Raw genomic sequence first — 26,465 nt, 5'->3', positions numbered from 1 at the left:
GAAGTACTTGCTAAAAACAACAACAAAAATGCTTAGCTGTATCCTGAATGAAGAATGTACGTTCTCCTCCAGAGCATGGAGCTAAATCAAAGAGTTGGGGAGCTTGTGTTCCTCTGCTGTCAGCAGTAACGTGAAACCTGCTGGCAAAGTGTGTATTTTATCTGCTCCTGGTGCGTATGAAGACAACTGCCTACTACTGCTGTTGCTATTGGCTCAAGTGACAGATGTTTGTGTTACATGTGTTTTAAAAGTCTGAAATCTACTGTCAAAATTTATGGGCAATGGTACACCATTCCTCCTCTGCCTTGAGCGCTGGGAGAGCCTGATAGAAAAAACAGTGTGTAGCTTTGAAAGTCAAATTGATCTAATATGTAGTACAAGAGGCATAACTGACTGTCCTGTTTTCTTTACATTGAAAGTTTAACTTTTGTTAGCCAATACTGTAAAGATACGAGAGTGTTTATAGATGTATTTATGTTAATCCGTGTTGTCTGTGCTTAAACATTCACTTTAAGGACTGTTATATTTGTAGACTTAGATCTTTCCTGTAATTTTATGGTATTCCAGACTATTTTGTGTTTGAGATACTCACTTCCACCACAGGCTGCTTCTGTTGGCTGCAGGACAGCTGTAATACCCTAAATAAGCAAATACCGATGTTGTAACTTTTGCAGAGAAAAAGAGGTACTTCTGATAAATCTTGAGAAGTTGTGTTGGCTTGTGGATGTGTACAGGGAACTCAAGTAAATAAGAACTCGCACGTTAGAAGGAAATGCAAGTTCTGGAAAAGCGGTTGGCATTTTAGGAGAGTGTTAATACAGGGAGTATTAAACCAGCACTGACTTGACTCTATTCTGTTATTGCGATTTCTGTTTTAACACTGCGGGGTTCATAATATGTAACCCAGCCCTGATTGATTTCAGTTTGAATCAGCAACAAAGCAGCTGAGCATGATCAGTTTGGTCTCACTGGAAATGAGAAATTGAACTCTTGCTAGTGTCTTTATGTAATTTTGTTATTTAATATCTGGGAAGACTTTTCAGAATAGTATCCTTGTTTCCATGATGAAAAGGGATCATAAAGTCCTGCAAGCTGGAATTCATGAAGCGTCCATATTCAGTCAGCTAATTTTAAGATGATGCACGTGCGCCTTTGAAAATGACAATTATGGCCTTGAACTGGGCTTTCTGTGAGTAAAAGATATAATATTGCAAAATGTATAATCTCTGGGTGGTGAGGATAAGGACTTGTGGAGAAACGCTTACTAAACTCAACATATTTAGCCTAGATAACAAGGAGACTTAACTATAGTATGCAACTTTGATGGTATTTTGTGGCAGTAGCTAAAAGCAGATGCAGAGGGTTTGGAATGCATTCCTAAGATATGAATTAGAAACAAGATTAGGATAAATTTTGATCAGATAACAGAAAGGCACTGATCCAGCCTTTGATTTTGATGTTGAGCTAGGTTGTTGGCCTGCAGAGTGCAAGGTTTGAGTACTTTGGAGAGTTAGCTGGCTTTGTAGCTGGAGTCTGGCTGGAGGCTATTCAGCAGATAATGTGGTTGCAGTCTGCTGGAAGACTGTGCTTTGAATCTCTTTACCATCAATCTCTACTGCCCTCCCTGCAACTGAAATAAAAGTAGCAGCAGGGCTTGCAGAGTGCATAATGGACAGTGCCTGTTGAATCTTTCAAAAGCTTGATATGATTATTAAATTTTGATGCTTCTTAATATTGTAGTGCTGTTAAGCTAATGGGTTGGTGGGATTTGGGAGAGTGAGTTGTAGGAAGGTAGAGAGGGGCGATACATCTTTAGAATCATAGAATGTTTTGAGTTGGAATGGACATTAAATCTCATCGAGTTCCAACCCGCTGCCATGGGCAGGGACACCTTCCGCTAGAGCAGGTTGCTCCAAGCCCTGTCCAACCTGGCCTTGAGCACTTCCAGGGATGAGGCAGCCACAGCTTCTCTGGGGGCCCTGTGCCAGTGCCTCAGCACCCTCACAGGGAAGAACTTTTTCCTTGTATCTAATCTAGATACTTTTTCTTTTCCCTCATTTCTTGTTCCCCGGTAAGATCAGGTCAGCGGGTGTGTTCTGATAAATCTGTGGTGAAGTCTGTTGTAAGGAAACGTTGAAGGTGCTGGGATCCCTGCCTTGATGAGCTGTAAAACTTTATATCCCCACGCAGTCACCCACGGCTTGTTATCATGTGCACCTAAGCTCTGCTCTGCATCTGCTCCTTACCAGGGAGGAGCAGAAGTGCTCTGAGCTCATCAGGGGAAGGGAGAGCGTGGTGGGAGCAGAGCAGCCATGCTCAGCAGGTTATTGCAGTGTGTAATGTGAGACAAGGAGAGGTTTTTAAAGACAAGTAGAATAGCCTGTAATGTAAGTTTTCTTTTAAATGTTGTTTAGGACATGGGGAGGTAAGTGGGTGGGAACAACATGAGACATTTTCTCTTAGCTTTCAGCACTTTGGACTATGGATTGAACTGCAGATAGAAAATGGACTCTAATACCTGTCAAAGAGCAGAAATAGGAGATGGAGAACAGCTGACCTGTATACAGTCCTTCAGATCTATCTTTATGTCCATAACGCCTTCAAGGGCAGGCTATGATCATGTGTTAGTGACACATTCAGCAGTTTTCCAGTATGTATGACATACTTCATGTGCATAAAAGAATAGCAATGGGAAACAGCACTGAACATCACAGGGACTTAAAACAAGCCAGTGGATAGGTGGAATGGTCAGTACATGAAGAATGTAGGGCAGGATGTATTTACAGCTAATATCCCTCATACCTGAGCTCTGTTCCACCCCTTTGAGCTTTATTTTAATGCATCTCTCAAGTTGTAACATTATTATTCTTTACCTAAAGCTTTTTGTAACTTTTAGGAAAGAGGGCGTTGATACAGCTCTCTTGGTGTTTAACAGTGCACTTCTCTTCCCCTGAAAAATAAAAGATTTAGGCCACAGTACTTTCCTTATGTCGTGGATATGATTCATTTTGACCATGGGAGGAGAATGACAGTTCCTTGCTACACAAACCTTTCCTGTGATTCATGGAGTGCCATTTGTGTCAGCCTTGAAGGAGGCACTTCATATGCTTCCTAGCAGGAAGGAAAAAGAGCATGATCATAGTTACCCGATAGGATATGGAAATTGGGTGGGAGGGAAGGGAAAAGGGAGAGGGAAATGCTGATTATTCAGAAGAAAACTGCAGGAATGCCAAGATTGTGTCTGCACCATCCATTCATCTGCTTAATGAAAAATGGATACATACCAAGCCTGTATCTAATTAAGGGAAACATCATGACTCTAATTGCCATGTTCACAAAATAGTATGGCTTATTATGTAACTTTTTGGTGTAAATACATCTTAGCGCCTTTCCTTCTGTCTCCTGGATGCATCTTTTTTTTCATATGGTGAGAAGCTCCTTTCCCTCGGTGATGTGTTTCAGCAACACATCAGATTTTGCCCTCAAGCTGAGACGGCCGTATACAATGCTTTATGTCAGCTTTCTGCAGAGAGAGATTTCTGTGCTCTAGCATATTAATATAGTTAGCAGCTTAGGAAGCGCACTAGCTTGCCAGATCAGAAGACATTTTCTTCACAAACAAAACTAATTTAAAAAGCTCTACCATGATTTTCTGCCTCAAATTAACAGCACAGATTGGCTACTTAAACTCGTTTTAAAGAAGAATACTCCATGAAATTGCAACTCCTAATGGTGCATGGCAGATTTTGGGGCTCTTTCACAGCTTCCAGCTGCTTTCTGCTGTTTTCTCTTTACCTGGAACTGCAGGGTAGGAATAATGGGAGCAGGAGGAGCAGAAACTTGTGTTTCTAATTTCTAAGGGTGAGGGGCTCATGGCTGGCAGTCCTCCTGCAGCTGGCAGTGTTCAGTGTGGTACATGCATGTGTCAGGAGATACAGCTGTGGCTGTTCAGCCCTGTAGCATCTATGAAGGGTCCTTATCCAGCTAAGTAGATGCACAGCAACATTAGAATGGGAAAGCAGAGGTGTAGTTAGAGAGGAAAGGAGTGAGATTAGGAGAAATGCAGAAGAGAATAAAAGTGGATGTGAATTACTAAGCACATGTCCGGTGTTCATTGATTTTCACTGGCAATTAAAATTTTACTGCTTGATTCACCAATGCTATTCAGTATCCCATTATTTCCTGTGTTATAAAATGCTGGCTCTGTTTTGATTTTTCAGTAACTATGTTTATTGGGGATAAGGGGTCTAATTATAGCTCTGAACTATACTGTACTGAGAGGGCATTTAAGTCTCTTCTGACTATTTCTGAGGCAGTGTGATGAGTCATGAAATATAACTTTTGCAGAAAATATCCCGATTGCCTAATGACTAGGTGTTGGTAGATGAAATCACACACACTCTCTCTTGTTCACATGAAACCAGGGAAGTGTCTTTCTGAGTAAGCTGTTTGTTCAAGTTACCCAAGAAATGGCAAGGTCCACAGCTGCAAAATAGGCAAAAAGTAATGCCGAAGAGTTTGAAAGCACCTGCCGTGCCTTACAGATGCTTTAGATATTTGCGGCATTAATACTTGTCTCTATATCTGCAAAGAAAAAATGCTGCCTAAAAACAATGTAACTGATCATCCATGTACAATATTTTTTGTTTTGCAGATGATGTAGAGGATGTTAACAGCATGGAGAAAGTCATGATAGAATATGCTGCAATGGACAGAGAACTTAATCATTATATGAGGGCAATTGAAGAAACGGTGAATCAGGTAAACTGCCACTTATGCCAAAGTTACGAAAGCATGTCCTTATTTAAACATTATCTTTCAATAGATACAAATGTTACATTAAAATAATACATAGGAAGGGACATCTTTGACAGTCATAAAGTACTGAAGTTGCCAGTACAACTGTTAATTTTTCTAACCAGCTCGCATGCTGTGTGATGCAGTTTCTAATTGCTCCCCACAAAACTCCTGTACCTGTTGGGATATGGGATGAGCAGTGCTTTGGGGATGACTGGGGATCTGTAGTTAAGACACCATAGTCTCAGCTGGTACCTGCTTCGTGTACTGCGGAGGATGGAAGCTGCATAATGAATGAGGCAGCTGATTTCAGGAATAAAGTGGTTGTGGCAGTGGGAGCCTGGTTTCCAGAACCTGGTTTCCAAAGCCTACCTGCTGTATGAATGTCCTGGTGCTTAATAAAGGGTGAGCTTCTTAATCGTTTGCTCAGTCATCAAGGGTCTCACTTGCTCCCTGACTGCCCGTATGTGCAAGAGCTGTCTCATTCCGGCACGTTTGGGGGTTGCTGGCTCGTTGAGCGTGATGGCAGTTGCCGGGGCGACGTGCATGGAGCGTGGGGAGCACGCGTTGGGAATCCCCTTTCCATCAGCAGACCGGGCTGAGGGAGGACGCCGTGGGTCAGGCAGCAGAGCCCAGCGTTCGGAGCGTTCCTCCCGTTCTGCCGTTCGCGGCAGAGGGCCGGGGCGCGGCGGGGCGGCCGCAGCACTGGCCACTAGGGGGCGCCGCGGTTGCGCTCCCCGCGGGCCGCGGTGTGCGGCGCGGGGCTGCCCGGTGCGCGGCCGCGTGCTCGACTCTGTGGTGCTCGCACGCATCCCCCCGTCAGCACCGTTCCCGCGCCGCCGTCCCCTCATGGTGCCTCACGGCGCTCCTGTCAACCCCTCGTTGTCGGTCCCGGGCTGTCGGACTCGGCTCTGTAACCCCCTTACCGCGGTTCCAGTGCGCGGCCGCTGCTTCTGTCCTTCCCTGACCGCTCTGGAAACGGCTCCCGAGTTTGCTCCTTGCTGACGCTCGCAGCCTGGCCATTGGCAGGCAGGTGTTGGAAGTGTAGGCTCCCCGGCAGATCCAGGTGTTGAAACGGACGGTTTCAGTGCACTCTGCACTTGATCGCTTCGCTTTTTTTGGGCCACATCATGCTTGGAGAATGCAGCTTTCAAAGTGACTGATTTTTAGTGGCTGCAAATAGACTTTCAGGTGTCAGTTTTGTATGGATTTACATCAAAAAGGCAAACCCCTGATTTCCCTTGAAGATGTGAAATCAGTGTTCTGAAGTGTGTTGAGCTTTTCAATGAAATCTGTCTTGCTATTGCTTTTTTGCTATTTTTAAAACAAAATCAGGAGAGCAAAGCAATTTGTTTTCCACTAATTCTACTCTGAGTAATGCCTACGTGGGATTTATTTCATGGAAAGGTTTTCCTTCAATAAATCTTTTAAATCACCCTGAGTCAGACACTTAACTGAGAAATCTTCATTCAAATAATTAAATATTACATGTTTAAAAGGAGTCAAAACCTGTGTCTACATCAGCAGATGTAGGACAGCATTAAGTACAGTATTCCCCATGCAGTCTTTAAATGCACATTTCAACTCAGATGTGACCATAATTGCAGACCGCCACGTTTATACTTGTCAGCAACTGGATGGATCAGAACTTTTTCCTTTTATTTGGACTATCCATGGTTTTTAAAGCATTCTTAGTAAAACATAACATAGTCCTCACACTATTAGAGATTAATGATGTGTATCCAGACTTGAGTGAAATACAGTAGGTTTATGTTTTGATTGCAAGCTATTAACTAAGTGATGTGTTATTGTTTCAAGTGATTTTCAACAGTGTGACTTCTTTTATTGTTCCTGTGTATAAGCAAGACACTTTCTTCATCCTCAGGAATATAAAGATTAAGCCCATGCTTTCACCATCAAAGCACAAATCCTGTTTACTTCAGATGCGTTCACAAAGGATCTTTTAAGTTAAGCACAGGTTTAACTTAAGGTATTTTTGTGGGTGTAAGTAGGGCAATGATACATTCATGACTTTTAAGACTGGATTCAACAGTATCTGCTGTGTGCATATCTATGCCTGTGTGCAAAAAATATGAAGTCCTGGAAGGGCTGGTTTTTATTTTTCCTCCCTTTTCCCTAATGTAGCTCATTTATGTGTGACATTTAAGTGTCAGACACTCCTCCTTGCTTTGCTAAAACAAGCTTCTTCCCAGTTCTTTCATTTCTAACATTTTAAAAGTGCAGCTCCAAGACATTTAACACATTTAAGAGTCTATGTGGATTATAAAGTCAATAATGGCTAATCTATTAGCCTCTAGCCACACTTCTCCTATCTCTGCTTCATACCTTGCTTTAGGGAATTCTCTGTACTTTCCACTGCCAGGATCCTGAGCAAGCCTTTATTAGTAAGAGTAGAGAAATAAACTTCTGCAGTAGAACAGATACATTCTGTTCTCCGAAAAATAACAGCTAGTGCTTTGTTTTGGGAGGATAGGTATGTGCCATGCCTTGGAACTGCGCAGGGCATCCCCAGCTACTTGTCAGAGACAGCTTAAAGTCCACTTCTGGGAAACAGAAACCGTTGCTGAATTTAGGGCTGCACCTGGAGGTAGCTGTTTAAAGGCTCTGGTTTAAAATAGCCTCCACTGGCTTGCTCCCTGCTTCCATGTGAATTCCTGACCTGAGGGCTTTCTCTGGGGAGCTGCAGCAGGTCATCCATTGTCACAAGCAGTGTTTTTCATATGCAGTGTTAACAGTATTTATCTGAAGCTGCAAAACCTATTTTATATGATTATTTTGTGAGTTTGTATGTTGTCATTTTTTCTGGTCTTTAGTTGCCTCGTGCAGCAGTGGGTCTGAAAGGGTGTTGTATTCTGTGTTTCGCCTTCTGATCGCTAGCCTGTAGTGAAATGTCCAACTGGATGTTAGTAAGATAAGGTTACAGAGGCAGTTAAAATTCCTAGTTTATTGTTTTATTATGTGTACCTTTAAATGCCATTGACAAAAAGGTGATACTGTACAACAAAAGTACAACTATTAACTAGCATGAAATAGTCACATGTTTTTAAAAGGCAGGGTTTTTACTGATGGAGGCTCAGTAGGTGGAAAGCAGAAGGTGGAACACACCAGCATCCTCTTCTGGTAGAATCAGCAGCCTGTTGAGCAAGAAATGAGCAGTTGAATCACCCTGTTTCCAACAATAGACTGTGGGAAATCCTTTGTTTGTGGAAACTCCCGGTGCCACTGGATTTTCTTGTACCTGTGTAATGACTGGACTCCTACTGCTGCTTCTTTTTTTCACTTTTAACAGTTATGTTAAAATAAATTACCGAATATTTGGGTCCTTTCCATGCAGCCTGGACAGCACTTTTATGTTTAGTGTAACAACAAAAGATTGATGGAGCTGGAGCTATCTCTTGGAGGCTTCTTTGTACTCTTGCAGAGGACCCAAGTGATCGGGACCCAGGCTGACTTTAGCCAGTTCAAGTGTCCCCAGCTCTGGGAGAGCTCTCAAGTGGCCAGTGTGCCAGCATATTGTGCCTGCTTTCTCACTCCCACTGTGCTCTCTGGATTAGCAGGAGTGTTGGTGGTGAACTCTGATCGCGGTATCAGCTCTTCAAGCATTTGGCTTGTTTGGGACTGTAAAACCTGGTGTAAATTTTCTGAAGTCATGGACTTCTCTGAATGAAAGGAATTACAATGTATTTATTGCAGGCTGGTCTAGAGAACAAGGAAGGCATAGCAAACTTTGCAATGTTGTGTTATTCCTGCCTCTCCTCTTCTGCAAGGGAAGAGAACCTGGGCTATTTTGTTCCTTTTGGAGGTGACAGCAAAGTGCTCAGTGTGGCAGTGGCATCTCTGGCAGAGATTGCTTTGTATTTCCTCTTGCAAGTTTCTGCTTTGCCAAACATCAGTTTATCTTGCTTGAATTGTGTCTGCCTTTTGCTAAGCCTGGGCGCTGTGAGGGAGGGTAAAATCTGAAGCTGAGTAAGGTAGAATTAAAACATAGATGTGTCTAAGAAGAATTTGAAGAGCCAGTTTAAGGATGCACAGAGTGGCAAAAGGCAGGGGGAAAGGTAAAGGACATAGTTTTAGGAAGTCATGAGGTCATACAGAGAGATGAGGAAGAGGCTGGTTGAAAGAGTGCTGGGAAAGAGGTGATGTTTTGCTGGAACAAAAAGATGGAAAAATTAAAAGCCATATTGGTGCTATGTTTGATCCCTGTTCTGCTCAGAACAGCATTCCCATGTTGTTCTAGGTGAGTCATTTCTATCAACATGTCAGTGGCTGCTGACATCTTTGTTTTCTGATTGTCCTGCATGGAAACTGATTTAGACAATTATAACTGTAAATTAGATGAAAGGTAATTATAGTTTGAACACAGGAAGTGAGATTAAACATGTTCTTTGTTGGGTTTTATCTGTAAAACTACATACAACTGATGTAGGTGTATGTCTTGATAGAGTTTGATATATAGATGTGTTAGTCATTCATGCCTGCGTGACTTCACACCTTGTCAAGTGATCAGTCTTCCTTTGGCAAAGAGGAGGAGTTCCTTGCACCATGTTCCTTGTATGGGAGAAGTTTTGTCTCTACAGAATATACAGGAACTACTTTTGCATTTGTTTTGTTTTTGATAATAGTTCCCTTTAGACGAGTTCACTGGGCAGGGGATAGGAGGGGGCGCTTGTTCACTTTGTCAGTAATTTAGAGCAGATTACTTATTATCTTCATGGCCAAGTGTGTAGGATCTAATCCTGCGGAGGAACAGTTCCCTTCAGTGATGTAGGTCATATTCATTCCAAGCATGCAGCTTGTGTGTGATCTAAGTGGCATCTGCAGAAAAGGAACGAATCCTATTTAAAACTGCTGTACAGCAAAGTCCATGGGCTATGTTTGACTTGCAGGCAATTTAGAAGAATTCCAGTTTTGTCACTTAAAACTCATTACGTAACTTACGTAACGCTGTAGTAGCTTGGACAGTCTTCCTTGGTCTCAGAAAAAAGGACTTAAAGCTCGTATCTTGATTACCTGGCCTCTGCCAGCATAACTGTGTTGGCCGCAGGTCCTAGTGGAGAGGGTTCTGCCAATGTAGCCAGGTCATCTCTTTCGACAAAGCAAACTAAAGCAACAAAACACTTTATATAGTGGTAGCTCCACCTGCAGTGCGGGTTTTGAAAGAATAGCGAGGTCAACCGGGGGATGTAATTCCACCCAGCTCCCATTCTCCTTGGTGGCAGTAGAGCTAATGTGGTGACCCAGTCCAGTCTGTGTGGCAGGTACTGACAATGTCATCAGTGACCTCTGCTGCCTGTAGAGACAGGGCTGTGCTTCAAAATCAGTATGACACTTAGTTTTCTGTAGGGCTAAGTAACAGGCAGACCATGAGTCCCATGGGATTCATGTGCTTTAGTTGGTTCAGGACTCTGCAAGTGACTGGCACTATGATACCCATTACAGCACTGTCAGTGAAACAATTTTTGACATGGAACTTGTGACTTTCATAGCACAAACAGCCTTGTTTGGTGCTGGTGCTTTCCTAATGAGCACTTTGCTCTTCTTTTTCTTCTTGCTGCACTGTCATGACAACATGTTTTAGGACAAAATCTGCTGACAATACCTATATCTGCAACTATGACCTTTACTGTTCCAGCTGAGTTCAGAGCGTTTGCTCTCATACGTGCAGGGCCATCAGTGCTGCTTGACTCTGAAATCTTGTGTGCTAGCCATGAATATTTTGAGACCCTCTTTTCATCAAAAAAGTCCTCTGTTGCACAGAAATAGCTCAGGAAGATGTTTGTGGAGTCTGCTGCCATGAAAAACAGTTCAGTGAAATGGATGTATCTTTTCTTCAACTGGTAGGAAAGATGAAAGAGCTGTTTTAGTCTTTCACTGCATTTATCCTGACTCTAAAATTGTAGAAGCAAATGAATCTATCTTAAAGTTCACTTACAACATACTGAAGTGCACCATCAAAGGCAGCAAGTCAATCCCGTGGTGAAAGGCATTATACCTGTGCAATGTCTTCTCTCCCATGGAACAGTATATAGATTTCTGGAGAAATTGCTTAATCTTTAAAGTTTTGTTAATAATGCATGTTTCCTTGGCCATTATTTTGGTACCTTGAATAACCAGAATTGCTCTCTACTGCTTTTTTACTTGCTAGCTACTAATGAAGCCACTGCAGACTGATAATTCATCTTACAGGACTGTAGAATCATAGAATGGTTTGGGCTGGAAAGGACTTTAAGATCTTCCAGTTCCAACTCCCTGCCATGGGCAGGGGCGCCTCACACTAGACGATGTCACCCAAGAGTGACCAACCTGGCCTTGAGCACTGCCAGGGATGGGGCATTTACCACTTCTAAGCAAAGTATAAGCATTGTGTCAAATCTGTGTCAGGGCTCAGGCAGGATAATAGGGGAAAATAGTCTGTCCCTCTATAGTTATGCATCTGCATGTATGTAATGCCATAGGGCTGACTAAAACTTTTATAGGCAGTTTACCAGCTGTGAAGTTCTTTAACATTTTAAAGTTTCTTCAGTGCAAGTTCTTTGATGTAGTTCAGAATGCTGTGTCCTACTGCCATCTCCAAACAGTAATTCAAACAATATTGCCCTGTTGTAGGCATGTTCTCCATTTCCTGCAGAAACTGGGACAAGGATGCATTTCAACACATTTCTAATATTTACTTTATAATATTTACTTTGCTTTTTTGTGTCTGTCTCTGTATGTGTTGGGCTCAGCATTTGATGGAAGCCGCTTTTTTATTTTCCCAGAATTAGTAAGCTGTGTGTATAGTTCATTGCAATAATATGTCAGAGTCCACAATTGATGAGCTGCAATAAAAATATTGTTTTAGTGAGCAGTATATAAAGAAGTAGGAGTAGTGTTTTGTTTCATGTGGGTTATATAGCACATCCTCAGTAGTGTGTCTGAGTGTCTCATAGCACACATGAAAACACGTCCTGCTTTTGGAGACTAAACCCTGGCAACCCTTGCACAAGAACATAGGTTTGTTTGTCTTCACTGTGGGTGCTTACATTTGTCAAGCTAAACATTCTCCTAAATATTTGCAGTGTCAACACTGCAGTTGCTGAAATGGCCCGTGGCCTGTGTGGGGAGGAGTGGGGCAGCAGGGGCAGCACCCTGGTGGTTAGTAGAGTAAGGATTTGGGGGAGAAGAAATGTTCTGGACCTAGGGCCATTACATGGAACTGAGAGCTCCATAGACAGACTGGCAGCAGGGGTAGTATTTAGAACCACAATGCCAAAGAAATCCTCAGAACCCTGGAGTAATTGGAAAGCTGTGTTTGTTGTGCTGGGCAGCAGTGCTGCCCAGAAGGTAACAAAACTAGCTTGGCCTTAAGGAGGATTGGATACTGTATTCAGCTCTAATAGCAGCCTATGTGGTTGACCTTGACATATTGTTTTACTCTGTGCCCTGGGCTATGGTCCCATGTTCATTAATACCACTTTTGTGCGGTACCAAATCACCTGGTAGCACACTCTCATCACATAACCCCGATCACAGGATACCGCGTTTGTGCTGGCTGCGTGCTGGTTGCAGAAGGACAGACGCTACCTGATGGAGCAGAACTCAGTGTAAAATTAGACCTGGCAGGGTGGGTTGCACTTAATCAGTGCGTCATGCAGCTGTGGTGGTTTTGATCTTGCACTAGACATACTGAAACTGAATTTACTGACTAGTCCAACCACCAGCTCAGTCACGTGGACAGCATCCCCTATCTCTGTCTGGGAAGAGATTGTTTTTTCCTATCTGAAGCAATTTGAAATCAGGTTTTTTAATGATTTTATTTTAATACTAGGGATTGTACTTGGCAGTCTGTACTGTTTCTGGAATTCCAGAAGGTCACAACAGAGAGCAACCGAAAGTCTTTGTGGTTTGGATCCCTGCTTTTCTAGGCAATGTCTGCATGTCAGAGTCATCAGGAGTTAACACTGTCTGGCTTAGTTTAGCCAAGAGGAAGAAGATAAAATTATGAAATGGAATGAAAGTGTAAATTAAAAAGCCATCTGCATCTCAGACCATGGAGTATTATTTGTTTTGTTGATGAAGCTCATAACTGGCAACGCTGGAGTTGTAGTTTCAGTCCATCAGTAGTGAAAACAGTCTGTCAAATAAACCATCTCATCTAGAAAGCTCCTGCTGACAGTCCAGGGATTTAAATGCTGGGCCAAGGGGCGGGGGGTGGGCACTGAAGATGGGATGATTCTCAGCAGCAGGGGTTTAGGCTTGGAATTAATTTCTCCTGTTAATTGAACCCACCCAAGTTGATCAGTGTCTTTGGGGAGGCAGTCCTGGGATGCCTTCCCTAAAATGTCTCTCTCCAAATGTTCAGTGTTGTTTTAATTAGTGTAATTGCTTCCAGAAATTACATGTTGGGTATCTTAATATTCCTCCCCCGGAAGTTTAAATGTTTGGTCATTTGTTTAAAGCCATTTACACTTTCTTTTAGTATGTTTTTTAACTGACCTTATCAATAAAAATACTCAGTTACACAGATTTTCCCTCTGCAAAATTCTTGGCAGCATCATAATGAATCACAGATAAAATGTTGCTTACAGCATTAACTAGATCACACTTTTTTGTGGCTGCTACTACCCTGAATTTGTTTATGTTAAACAATTTCAGCTGAGAAGGAGTTAGTAGAAGTTGCTACTCTCATTCCTAACTTCCTCATGGATTATTTGGGACTTTGCTGAGCTGTCCAATACTGGGCGTAAGCAGGAGTGTGCATGCAACAAGTGACATGTAGTTTAGAATGTACCAGATTCTTGAGTCTTCATAATAGGGGCTGTTCTGAATGTTATACTTTCACAGACCTGCATATTTAGGGCTTTTGTTAAAATGGGAAGAACTGAAGGTTTGTGGAGCATTTCTTTGTTGTAGTTTTTGATGTTGGGAGTTAAGAGCAGCTTTTTGATGTTTATTTCATTAAAATATATAATGGACTTCTCATGATTTTTAACACATGTGCTCCACCTGCTCTGCAAATGTTGAATTGTCTTTCTCACCTTTCGTATTGCTCCTGTTGATGGGAGGTAGTGCTTTGATTTCAAGGGAGCAGCATGACTTCTTTGTGTCTGTGATTTGCTGCAGTATATAACTGCCTATTTTAGTGCTCACTAAAATAATAATTAAAAAGTCTGCTTAATAGCATGTATGCATTTTATTATCTTTCCCACTTGAGTAGAGGTTTCAAAAAGGACCAAAATCCTGCCAGAAATCAATACCAGATGTCATGGTATCTCCCAAATGTGGCCCCATTGGTGATAACCTACTGTGAGTTATAAACACTGCTTGATAATAAGGGTTGGCAAGTTGGGCTCTCATCTTACTTAACTAAGTTCATTGCCTGTGTAAGCTGATTTAACCAGCTGAAGTATTTCTCTTATTCTTAGACTTGCATGTTAACACTAACAGTGAATGGAAAATATTTAAAATGAAGGAAGAAAGTAAGTGTGTACATCAGATACACTCCACACTTCCTTTTAAAGTGTAAAGTTCCCATGTTATCACGCACTCACACATACTACACCTGATAAATTCCACAAAACCAGAGAAAGGAAAAGCTCGGTATTGTTGCTACTCTTAACTCTTCTGTCTCTTTTCAAATGTTTATGCCTTGCTGCATTGTGAACAATTCACAGTGTTTATTCAACTAGATGCTCATCCTCTGGTCAAAGCTGTTGTGATGCTGTTTTTTCCTCAGCAGTTTATTATCTGGGGAGAGGAGAGGACAGTAAAGGCTTGGATGCAATGTTGAGTTTACAAGGGATGTTGGGAGATGGCAAGTAGGGAAACCTTACAGGGTGTGGTTTTGTGGTCTGTGCTAATTGTTTTAATGATGAAGTGTGGGCTGAAGATGAAATGTTTCTCTATGGATATTTTTATGCTTAGTTGGAGGTGATCAAGGGATACAGGTAAAGGCTGGGCTGCACAAGAGTCAGTTTAGTAAAACTGTCTGTTGAAACTGGGCGTTCCTGGACTTAGCTATGAACACTACCACTGTATGCTCTTACTCCCTGCAGGACAATCCCACCTTCCCCCTGCTGTCTGTTCAGTTCCACTGACTGCTGGAGCCACAGCCGTCATCACCACCTCTTTTCCACAGTCATGTTGATTATGTTCAGTTTGGTGGGCAGCTCCTCTTCCTCTCCTCTTCCTTCCTTCCCCTCTTACAGCCTGCTAAGGCTTTAGAATCCCTTTCTCATCTTATTTTGACCAAAGCTAGAGTTGGCTATTGTTAGGTGCTGGCACTTGGAGAAGATTTACAGAAGCATTGCTTTTTCTCCCATCCACACAGTGCAGGGTATCTCTTGGCAGACAAAATCTGACAGAGCAGTGGAGATCTGTGAACAGTGTCTTGATATGTCCATGAGACCAATTTGCATAGAGCTGCCCCATCAGTTACAATGATGTGTGTGTCTGCTAACCCTCTATGAGCTAATTAGACCTGTCCCTCTTCCTTAATCTATCACAGGTTTGTGTATGACTGCCCTCCTTCATAAGTCAGGCTTATAAACATCTATCAGACAAATCCCATCAACCAGGTTTATATGCACAGCATAGATAACTGGAGTTGTAACGTGTATTACAGCTCAAAGTGAGTTTATACTCAGCCATTTCAAAACCCCACAAAACTCAAAACCAAACTCCTTTTATTAGTCCCTCCTTGTAATAGTTCTTTTCAATGGTTATTTGTCTGTTAAATTTTTAATAGAAGGACAGTGTTTTATGTTGAGGAGTAAATATGGTTGAAGCAAAAAGGATAGAGGATCACAAGTGTGGCTTTACTTCTCTTCAAGGCAAAACTGCCAGTTAATTCAGATAAGAGGTGACTTTAATAGTAGGGTGTACAGTCATGGATGGAACAGAAGTGCTTGTGTCACATAAAAACAAAGAGCCATTTAATGAAATTATCCAGCAGCAGGTTTTAAACCAACAAAAAGAAGTAACTTTTTACAAGGTGAATAATTACATTGTGGAATTAATTGACACAGGATGTTACGGAGATCAGAAGCATTAATGGGTTCAAAAAGCTACTAGACAAATTAATGGAAGAAAAACTCATTGAGAGCTATGAGATGTAAAGATTCACATACAGTCACTGTCTTGGGAAATCCCTAAACTGCAAGTTGCTAGAAGTAGGGAAAGTATGTGGTGGGAAACAGGGGAAGATCTTTCTGTTTGGTGCTCTTCTTATACTCCTATTCCAGCTTTTTGCTTCTGTTGCTGTGAAAGACAAGAGCATACGCTGTGTGGATCTTTGGCCTGATGCAGTACTCACATCTTTATACAGCAGAAAACAGAGAGTCTACAAGCGGTACTGCATCCTGTAATTTATGTTGACTGGCTGCATATCTTTAGATGAGTAACTTTTATACTTTGTTTCAAACTTATTTTGGAATGTAATTCTATCTTAAAACTATCTTTTGCCTCCATCATTTTAATATTTGGAACATCTTCAGGGTATCTAATAATTTATCTCTCTGTTCTTACTCATATAGTGGATGATTTAAAAACCGAGTAAATGAACAGCTCCTGCTCTGGGCATTGTTACATAATTGAAAAATTCTTAATCTCAAAGCTCACTTCAAATCTCTATTATATAAAACCACACAAACCGTTTAATAATTAGGTACTAGCAGATAAATTCCAGCTTGAAGTTAGCAGAGCTACACCCACTTGGACTACGGAAGGGTTGAATCTTCAGCTCGATCCTTGTCTAGCAGCTAGTTTTCTCCCTTAATGCCCAAGAAAAACTTAACTTGTTCTGAATAGCAAATCTCACCTGTAAGAGGAGATGACCTACAGATCTGGGTTAGTAGCTGCTGGAACTCCTTATAAGTTTGATGAAATTCCAACTTAAGTACCTGGCAGTGTTCAAGGCCGGGTTGGACAGGGCTTTGAAAAGCCCAGTCTAGTGGAAGGTATCTCTGCCCATGGCAGGGGACTAGAACTGGATGAGCTTTAAGGTCACTTCCAACCCAAACCATTCTATGATTCTATGATGGAATGTTTCCCTAGATGTTTAGGTAGGTTTTTTACTCATTTTAATAGATCAGAATCTTAAAGTTTTAAGACCTGGAGAAGTGAACATAAAAATACCTTTTATATCGCCATCAATAGTGTTATAAACTAGAAACGTGGTCCAGCTGGGCTTAAATGTATGGTCAATTAAGCTGAAGTTAATAGCACTGTCAATAAAAAGAAGATCATTGTTTTACATGCACTTTCCCCACTTGAGGACATTGTGGCTCCACCATTTGGCAACTATGCTCTAAGCATGATTTGCCTCTCTCAGCCTCCTGTTTCTCAGACTAAAAAACCCAGCTGCTTCAGCTTCTATAGCCATGAGCCCATGGCCCCTTCCCAGACTCCAGTTTCTCCACATGCCTCTTGAACTGGGGAGTCTGATATTGTATGCTGTATTCCAGCTATCACCAAGTCAGCGCTTCCTATAAAGTAACGTCCTTTGTTGTGCTGGCCCCACTGCAGATAATGTAGCCAGTGGCCAATTTGCCTTATTAGCAGTGAGAATGTTTCCTCACATTTCCCTCGGCATCTTCCATAACCTCCCTGTCCTTTTCAGCAGAGCTGGTGCAAAGCCAGCCTTTTCCTAGCCTGCATTGATGCATGGGGTTACCTGCCTCTATTAAAGCTGCAGAACTTTTCTTCCTCAGCTCAACATTTCCAATCCTGTATTTCTTCAAGGTCCTCAAGTATTGGCTAGAAGGTTGCTGGGAGTGCATTGTATTTCATCACCCACATCACTGGTGAAGATATGAAACATTTTTAGCCCTACTGTTCACCACTATAATACTCTGCTTGGTAGTGGCTACCAACTGGATATCAAACTAATGTTTACTGTGAATGTTACCCTCTGAGCCCAGCTGTCCCAGTAATTTTCAGCCTGCCTACCAGACCATTTGATTACATCCACCGCTCTCCCCACATCTGCCTTTCAGGTCAGTTCATCACATAAGGCAATCAGTTTGATCAAGCATGAACTGCCCTTTGTAAGTCTGTGTTGATTGTTACTGATTGCTTTTTTGTTCTTTGCGTGTTTAGAGGTGGATTCCAAAAGGATGTGGTATATAATCTTCCCAGGGGATGAGGTGAGACTGACTTGGAGTTTCCCAAGCTCTTTTTCCCATGCCTTTCTAAGACAGGCAGAGTGCTTTTTCCAGTTTGCAGGGGTCTGCCCCAATGATTGTTCTTCTTTTGGAAGTGACAGGCAGGATTCTTGGAGTCACATCAGCCAACTCTTTGAGATGAATCTTGTCTGTCTTCATAGCTTTCAATATGGCCAGCTGCTCTAACTCATTCCTAACTTGTTGTTCCTAACCTGTTCCTTCCCAAACCAGCCTACTACACCTGGAAATCTAGGAGTAATCTTTGTGAAGACTGAGGCAAAAAGGCGTTCAGTACTTCAGCCTTTGCTATCTGCACAACCACTAGGTTGTTTCTCCTATTCAGTAAAATCCCCATGTTTCCTCTGAACTTACACAATTCCCTCTTGCTGCTGTTTATATCCCTCACTTATTTTAATTCTAAATGTGCTTTGGTTTTTCCCATTTTGTTCCTAAGTACCAAAGTAGTGCTTTTCTAATCCTTTTTTATTGCCTGTTCTTGTTTGCTGTATGCTATTTGCATTACAGTTCATTAAGAAGCTCCTTACTTAGTCAAGTGGCTCTTGTACTGAAATTTCCAGTCATCTTGTACAGCAGGATTATCTGTTCCTGAACTCTCAGTAAGTTTTCTAAAAACACTTACCAGCTATCCTAGGCACCTTTTGCATCAAATTCCCAGGAGATTTCTGCAGAGCCATCTCCTGAATAATCCAAAGTCCACTTGCATGAAATCTTCTGCTTACCTTCCCAGTCTTCTGGATCCTGAATGCAGTCATCTGATCACTGCTCCCAAGCTACTCTCTGTGACCATATTTGTCACTTGTTCTTCCTTGTTTGTACACAGAGATCATGTAAAGTATTACCTTTGTTTGGTCTCTCTAGCGTTTACATTAAAAAGGTATCAATAATGCAGTCTAGATGTACCCTGGATTGTTTGCACAGTGCCATGGTACCCGTGTGGTTAAAATCCCCAGTGAAGACCAGGGCTGGTAACTGAGTTGCTTTTGGTAGTAGTTTGTAGACAGCCTTATCCACTGGCGTCTTGAGCAGGTAGTGTGTACCAGGCCCCTGTGCTCTGTGGCCAAGGTTGCTTTTGTCTTTGCTTTTGACTGGAAGGTTTTTGTCAGATACGTCTCTGGTTTCACACTGGACCTCTTCGCAGGCAGAGAGAGATGCCTTGTAAGTAAGTGCAACTGCCCTTCTTCACTGTCTGTTCTCCTTGAAGACCCCCCTGTGGCACTCTTCCAGTCATGGATGCTGTTCCATTTCATCTTTGTGATCCTGATCACATCAGGACTCTTTGACTGTGCCAGACTTCCAGTTCTTCTTGTTTGTTGGCCAAGCTCTATGTTAGTTCCCAGACACCTGAGGTAAGCCTCTGCACGCCCTCCCTCCAAGTGGAAATGTGTAACTTTCCTTGTGGCCTTTTCTCACACTTTCCCCTCCCTTCCTTTCTGTCTGGGCCAAGCACCCATTCCTCAGTGAATTTTATTTTAAAGCCATCCTCACTAGAATAGGAGATCTCTTCACAGAGATGTTTTCGCTTTGTCAGGTGGCTTCCAGATCCTTGTAGCAGTGCATCTTCACTGGATGAGGCATTGTAATCAAAGAAACTGAAGTATTGCTGGTGACAGCAACTGTAAACCAGGCATCAGTAGACTGGTTACATCTGCTAGCAAGACCTCTCCATTGACTAGAAGGGTTGAAGAGAGCACTACTGGGATTTCTGCCTTCTCATATTGCTCTGAGCTCTCTGTTCCATTTGAGCTGCTCAAAGTTTTCCTTGGCTATGTTGCTTCTGTTCCGCAGCAGTGAGCAGCAAGAGGCAGAATTTGGAAGGCTGGGTGAGTGTTGGCAATTCCTGTGCAATATGAGTGATCTAGGTTCTGGGCAAGCAACAGACTCACCTGGAAAACAGGGATGGATTCTTCTGTTTCATACAGGGGAGTATCATTAGCCACTACCACCAGTGCTTTCTGTAGTACTAGTATTGTATCCAAAGACTTGAGATACCCATTCAGAATTTTCTCTTCAAGCATCCTCCGCTGTTACTGAAAATGGGCATCTGGAGGAGGAATCAGAGCTTTACTCTTGTTACCTGAAGTCACAGGCTTCCAGCTTCCGCCCTCTGCAAGTTTGTATCCTCTGGTCCTTCAGTCATTCCTTTCTTCATTTCATGCCTTTCCTAAGGGGGTTATATCTTGGAGAAATTTCTTCAGAGGTCCTGCTGGTGTCTTGTGTGGCAGCCCTGATGCAGGGAAGGCCCCTGACCTCTCTTGGCAGCTCCTCACTGAGCATAGCACTGATGTAATGAGAACACACCTCCCTGACTCTCTGCTCCAGGGGGGAGCACTGTGTGTCTGAGCAGTCCAGAATGTACCCTCAGCACATCCACAGAGGCTGAGGTTGCCAAGAGTACCAGCAAAGCTGCGCTGGTGACGTGTGCTTCCTTACCACCATTTGTGAGCAGCTTCAGTTGGTGACATCTCTGGGATTTCTTTACACTCCCTGCAATCCAACTGCCATATTAACTGCTTTTGTGTCCTGATGGTAGGGCTCATTGTTGCTGGTGTGCCCTAGGGTGCACCATCTCATCTCTAGATGAGTAGGAAGGTGCTGTAGGTTAACTGCCACTAGTGAGAATCCCACCTGACTGAGCTCCTCATGCTGCTGGTTAGTTAGTAAGCCCCCTGTCCTGTTTGCTTGCCTTGTGATCACATCACACATGACTTCCTCTTGCACTGATGTTCAAAACAAGGGTTGGAAGGTAGACATGAGTTAGCCATGTGCTTTAGGACTAGGAGTAGCAATCCTAGTTTCAGGATAGGCAATTTAGCGTGATTTATATAGGGATTGGTTCTGTGTGCTTCCACAACGACCATTCAGTAAAGTAAATATATGTTGTTATTTTTTCATGTGAGGTATTTTTAGTAAATCCTCAGTGCCTGTTTTATTGAATGACTAATGCATCTTGGTACATCTGAATTAGATCTATAGTGAGTCATTTTGTTTTGTAATGACATATTTAAATGTTTAAATCTCTACAGAAATTAAATATTGTAAAAGACTTTAACCTTTTGTCCTGGGGCTTGGTTTGTGCCTGTATTATATCACCACAAGGCTCTGCTATGCAATGAGCCTTCTGCTTACTCCTGTAAGCTCAAGACTAACAGCATGCTGTACCAGAAAAGCATTTCTGGAAACCATAAATGAGCCAGCATGTTTTTGCAGAGACAAAATTTTGGGGTTTTTTGAATCAGATCTTCCCCTGCTTGCTGTGTAATGTTGTTGAATTTAACATTTCACAATACAGTTGTTGGACTCTTCATTTTTCCCAAGCACCGTTTCCCCAACATTGCTAAGATTTTCCCTCCTCTCTTCACAGACTGTAGTCACTTCACCTTTGGAAATGAAGGCTGTTTATGGGGAAGGTTCTGCCAGTGACAAAACTAAAGTAGCTGTATCAGTAGTCCCTATTCCCTGCATTCTTGCTTTTCATGTCTTTTCTTTTGGTAGGGTTTTCTTTTTTATTGTTTTATTTTGTTGAACTCTCATGTAGGACATGGAAGCTGAAATGACATAAAAGGATCTGCAAGTTTTATACCAGGATAACTGTAAAATAAAGATAAACATTTATTGCTTGGGTAGACCAGTTGAACAACCTTCCTTGAATTACTTTGTCATGTGTACCACTTCTTGAGCTACTTCTTTCCTAGACTGCTATCTTTCTTTTATCAGCTCACAATGCCTTTAGAGTCCTTGAGCAAATGCCTGTTATACCAGGCTGTCCTTATTTTGAAATACCTTACAAGCTTTCACTTGTGCTTCATTATCCTGCATTTGTAATCTCTGTTTCTCCTGATGTATGGTTTATATTGTGTCTTTGCTTCTGTGCCAGGTCCATCATTTATTCTGCGAGCTCTTTAGGGCAGAGAGCTGTTCATCACATCATGTGCTTTTTGAAGCCCATACCGTATTTTTAGACTCCAAAGAATGATCATCAATCATTTTGAAAGACCAATATCCCTTTATTCTTCTAGCTATAAATACTGTTTGAGGGTTCTTCTTGCCTTCTCTAAGTGAGGAATCAGAACTACCACAGAAAAAAGTTGGGTTTGTACTTGCACAGATGGGTTGCATTGTGACAAAGGGTTTGAAAAAGAAACTCCACCCCAACAAGCAAACAAATAAAACACCTAGCTCTCACCATTGTGCAAGAGAGCTGGTAGTATATATGACAAGAATGGTGGATATTTGTGGTGGTAATTCTGAAATGGTTGAGCCTTTCTGCTCTGTGAATATTTATATGTAAAATACAGAGACTGGGATTTTCAGAAGTACCTACATGATGTAAGAACCCTGCAGAAAGAAAATGAGAGGCTGAAGCCACAGCTGAATGGTTGGGCAATAACCTGGGATGTGGGAGAGTCAGGTTCAAGTACTTGCCTCAATTATCTTTTAATTAGTTATACAAAGTGGAATAACTTCAAACAGGAGAGATGGAGATGTCTTACCCCTGAGTACCCAATAGCCTATGGGCTAGGACAACTAATACGGGATGAGCAGAGATTTGAAAACGGGTCATTCATCTTACTGATGACTCTTTTAACCACTAAGGTATTAAATCTGATAGTATGTGGATTTCTCTCGTCATTGTTTATGAGGAAGGATTTGCCTGGCTTAAACAACTGACTCAAGGAAAGGGTTTGTGGTGGAGGTACCCGTTGCCATTAGAGAAATAGGACTCCCTGTCTGTTAGACAATCTTTGCTTAGACAGCTGGCTTGCGTGAGTCTATTTTTCTTTACTTTTGTTTTTTTCATGCATTTTATGAAAAGTCTGACATGTAGGGAGGGAGTTGTGTTAGGTAGCAGGATTTCTAAAGTTTACATGATACAATTTGCATCTTTGTACAACTTGAATCCTTGGGTTCATCTAGTCGTCTGTCACAAAGTAGGGACTTAGAATGGTGCCGACACACTAAACAGAAGGGTGCAAAGGACTTCTAGCAGGGCTGACATTAAATAGCAGACATAAAGACATTGTTAAAATGTATTTACTGCTGAAGGAGGAAACCATGCTAATACACTAATTAAATCATCTTGAGAGACTCATAATTATCTCTGCAGGATCCGCATCCATTTGATTTGTCCTAATTCAGAGTCATCCTCATCTGCAATCTCTTGCCCAGATGGAGCATGGAAATCGACACAAGCGTTCCTAATATGCAAATAGAGATCTGCAGTTCCACTTCAAAGCGGCAGCTTCTGAAGTGGGAGGTTTAATTATTCCATTTTGAGTTAGTGACTCTGCAAAAGAGGTTGGTTTTTTTCTTCTGCCAGTGAATTGGGTGTTCTTTTTTGTTCAGTTTTGTTACCCAACTTTGCAGGAGGCATGTCTCATTCTGTCATGCAAACAATGAAACAGTTGACCAGTTAATGGTCCATCTGTTTACTGATAGTAATCCATAACTTCCTCAGGGAGTTGCTGGTCCTGTTCTTGGGTTCGTTTGCATGTAGTATTTTATATGACAAGGTGAGATTCCTCATTGCTCGTCACAGGAGTCTGTCATGAACTTGAGAAATGAGGGCAGATATCAAGTGCCCTGTATTTTGTAGAGATGAGCTGTGTCTGCTGTCAAAACCTAAATCCTTTGGGCAAAGAGAATGTGCCTGTGAGGCTGGTGGAGAACCGAAAGTCACAAAGCAAGAAATATTATCGTGTGTCTGTATATTGCATGGCAGGACAAAGCCGAAGGGAAACAATCATGATAATGGTTCATTTACAGGAACTGGCCCAAACAGCAAGTGATCGGCTGAGGAACAGCTGAAATTTCATCTGATTGTGAGTAACTACAGAGTAGTGTCAAGTCAAATTTAAATATTTTGCTGCAACATGTAGAGAAGATCCCTGTTGAAGGGTGAGATGCAATTACAAGGTATGGTTACTCAGGGTGAGCTACACTGTTCCACTGGGATGGTGCATTTTCACTTTATAATGAGGTGACTTAGAAAGGGTCACTGACAGTTAAGGAAGGTGCACAGTGGTAGCACTCTCAGGACAAAATATTCCTAGGTACCAGTGGGTGCACGTGGAAGAACATGTACTACAATACTCTGTGAAGAGGTCGGCACAGCCTGCCTTCCTGTGAGACTTCTGAGCCATGTGTGGAGGGGAGGCAGTGAGGCAAGCACTCGCTCCTTCTGCTTCCGAAATCCTTTGCCAGTGACTCAGGAGCTGGTGCTCGGTGAGAATGTAATATATAAAAGGAAGAATGGAGGCATCCCATAATTAGGGCTAAGTAATAAGAGAGAAATCAGTTTAGCATGTGATATACAGTGAGTGAGTCAGAGAAAAGAAGGAAAAGCGTGCTTGATGGAGATACAAGAAGGAAAGTGCGTTACTGAAAAGTTGTGATGAGATGAGCTTCAAAAGAAGCTAAAAAAGAGAAAGCAAAGTAATATGAGAAAGAGGAAGGGTGAGTTTAAAACCGGTACTACGTATAAGAGCTAGGGTAGGGCTATAAATTCAGGAAGATGTAGGGAGAAGTTCAAATGGCAGGGGAGGTGTGATCAGAGCTGGCATAGGCTTAAAGAACTGGAGGAGACAAATTTGATAGCACTGTAGAAACTGAGGGACAAGGAGCAAATGTATTTATTGAGTTTGCAAATAGCAGAAAGGAAATGCTTCTATGCACAGAGTGATAAGTTTAGAAGAAAATTATTTTGTTTTAATGTTTTTACATCTCACCATAAGTGACAATTTCTAGTCATAGACAACATCAAATTCTAGGGGTTGTCAGCCAGCATAATAGGAATGGGTTTAATAGTAAAAAAATACTGAGTTTTTTGAGTATTACAGCCGAATTGATGCTGGTTTGACTTACTGTATAAGTCCTTATGGAGACAAACAAGATTTCTACTCCGTAACCTTGTTTTGTTAGCCAAGATGGGACTCACACAGAACCGTATTCTTCAGCCTTATAACTGCAGTTGAGGACTCTCCTTTTTTCCCTGTTTTTCTCACCCAGCTGTCACATTTTGCAGACGTGAGTAAACTAATGCAGCTGTCACACACCAGTCTCATTTACAGAAATAGTTGTTCTAAGCTGTTTTAAATTAAAGTTGGATTTTAATGGCTTCCAACAACATGTAACCATCAAGGGCTTATGTGTAATAGGGGAGTCTATACAGGCTGGAGAGTTGGAGTACGATTTCATTTTTAGTCACAGTTTTAAGCCTGGATTGACACTTTACATTTAGACTTAAAGAAAGGCATTGCATATAAATTGCAAGAGAGTTGCAAACCAAATGTTTCTGATTTTTAAAAACATCTTCTTGTGTGCTTTGTATTCTGCAGTCAGCTATCAGATTGCATCCGGTATCCACCTTACAGCTAGGTATTACTATTGCTAGTATTGTGTTTAATTACAGTTTATTATGTTGCTCACAGTTTTTTGGGTTTCCTTTAATGTGGAGAGTATGAAGCAAGCTGGTTTTGAGCTAAAATGGGGAATTTAGTGTAATAACTGTAATGAAAAAGCTGTTTAGGTTTCATCTCAGCACCCAGTTTTGTGAGGTTCTGTATGGAAAAAGATGCTCTGGACTCAGGATGATGGGCTCAGTTGTGCAGGGGGCACAGCTGTCATAGCACAGAAGCAGACAGTTGTGAAGGGGTTTGTGGGCATCATAATAAAGGAAGATGTTTTTAAACAAGGATTTTGAAAAAGGATTTAAAGAGATATTCCTAAAGGTTTATGAGGAGCTTTCCCACAGCAGGAGGACCAGGAGAGGGAAAGTATTGAATACATTTGTTTTGAGAATCAAGCAGGTGGAATGACAGGCACTGACATCACCTGTTACCCGGTTACAAGAACAAGCCTCTTGCTGCTCTGATAGGTAACAGGAAGGGTGTGTATAGGCTGCAGGGATTTTGGGAAGTTGATGGGAAGGATGTGTAGGGTGGTAACATAGACAAGATTAGTCTGGGCTGTTACACAGCACATGTTGTCTTTGCAAAAAACCTCGTGAGTGCAGAGGAACATAGAAGCAACTTAATCTAGCACACTAGGAGCAAAGGCCCTTTGAATGCTAATTTTCTGCTACGGTTCTGTTTCTGAGGCTTTGCTCAAGCTGCATTAATAACAAAGCTGGGACCTATAGGCAAAGAGGAGGAAAAGGATTGCAGTGGAAAATATCCTTCTGTCAGATACTCTTATGCCTGCAGGGAGCCTGCAAAAACTAGGGAACTGAGGTATCCTCTGACTCCTATCTAGCAAAAAGGGTATGTTAGCATTCCAGAGTGTCCTGTACAACAGAAAAGAGACACTTGTGCATGTACCAGGAAAGCACAGTGTTTGCCAAGACAAGGAAAGAGGTGTAAGCTGTCAGCTAGAACTGTTAAGTCAAGAAGGATAACAATGGAATCAAGGCCTGGGATTTAGTGGCTGTTAACTCTATTGAGGGCTTTCCTAATAGGAAGCTGGAAAAGAATTTATCACTAGTAATGA

General features: G+C 42.0%; 1 protein-coding gene across 4 annotated transcripts in view; it reads left to right on the top strand.

Moving 5' to 3' along the window:
• NSMCE2 (NSE2 (MMS21) homolog, SMC5-SMC6 complex SUMO ligase) overlaps positions 1 to 26,465 on the top strand; it is a 133,685-nt gene that overhangs the window by 23,912 nt on the left and 83,308 nt on the right. For all 4 annotated transcript variants that reach the window (XM_062627058.1, XM_062627057.1, XM_062627056.1 and 1 more), the window contains one exon: positions 4,655 to 4,761. In XM_062627058.1, coding sequence (XP_062483042.1) covers positions 4,655 to 4,761 — 107 coding nt within the window. The remainder of the gene's footprint in view (positions 1 to 4,654; positions 4,762 to 26,465) is intronic.

Source organism: Pezoporus occidentalis, unplaced genomic scaffold, assembly GCF_034315485.1.
Source record: "Pezoporus occidentalis ecotype Australia unplaced genomic scaffold, CSIRO_AGI_Poc_V1 ctg3, whole genome shotgun sequence".
Classification (NCBI taxonomy): Eukaryota; Metazoa; Chordata; class Aves; order Psittaciformes; family Psittacidae; genus Pezoporus; species Pezoporus occidentalis.
Note: the sequence above shows the minus strand (reverse complement) of the source record. Positions and strands in the feature narration are given on the sequence as shown.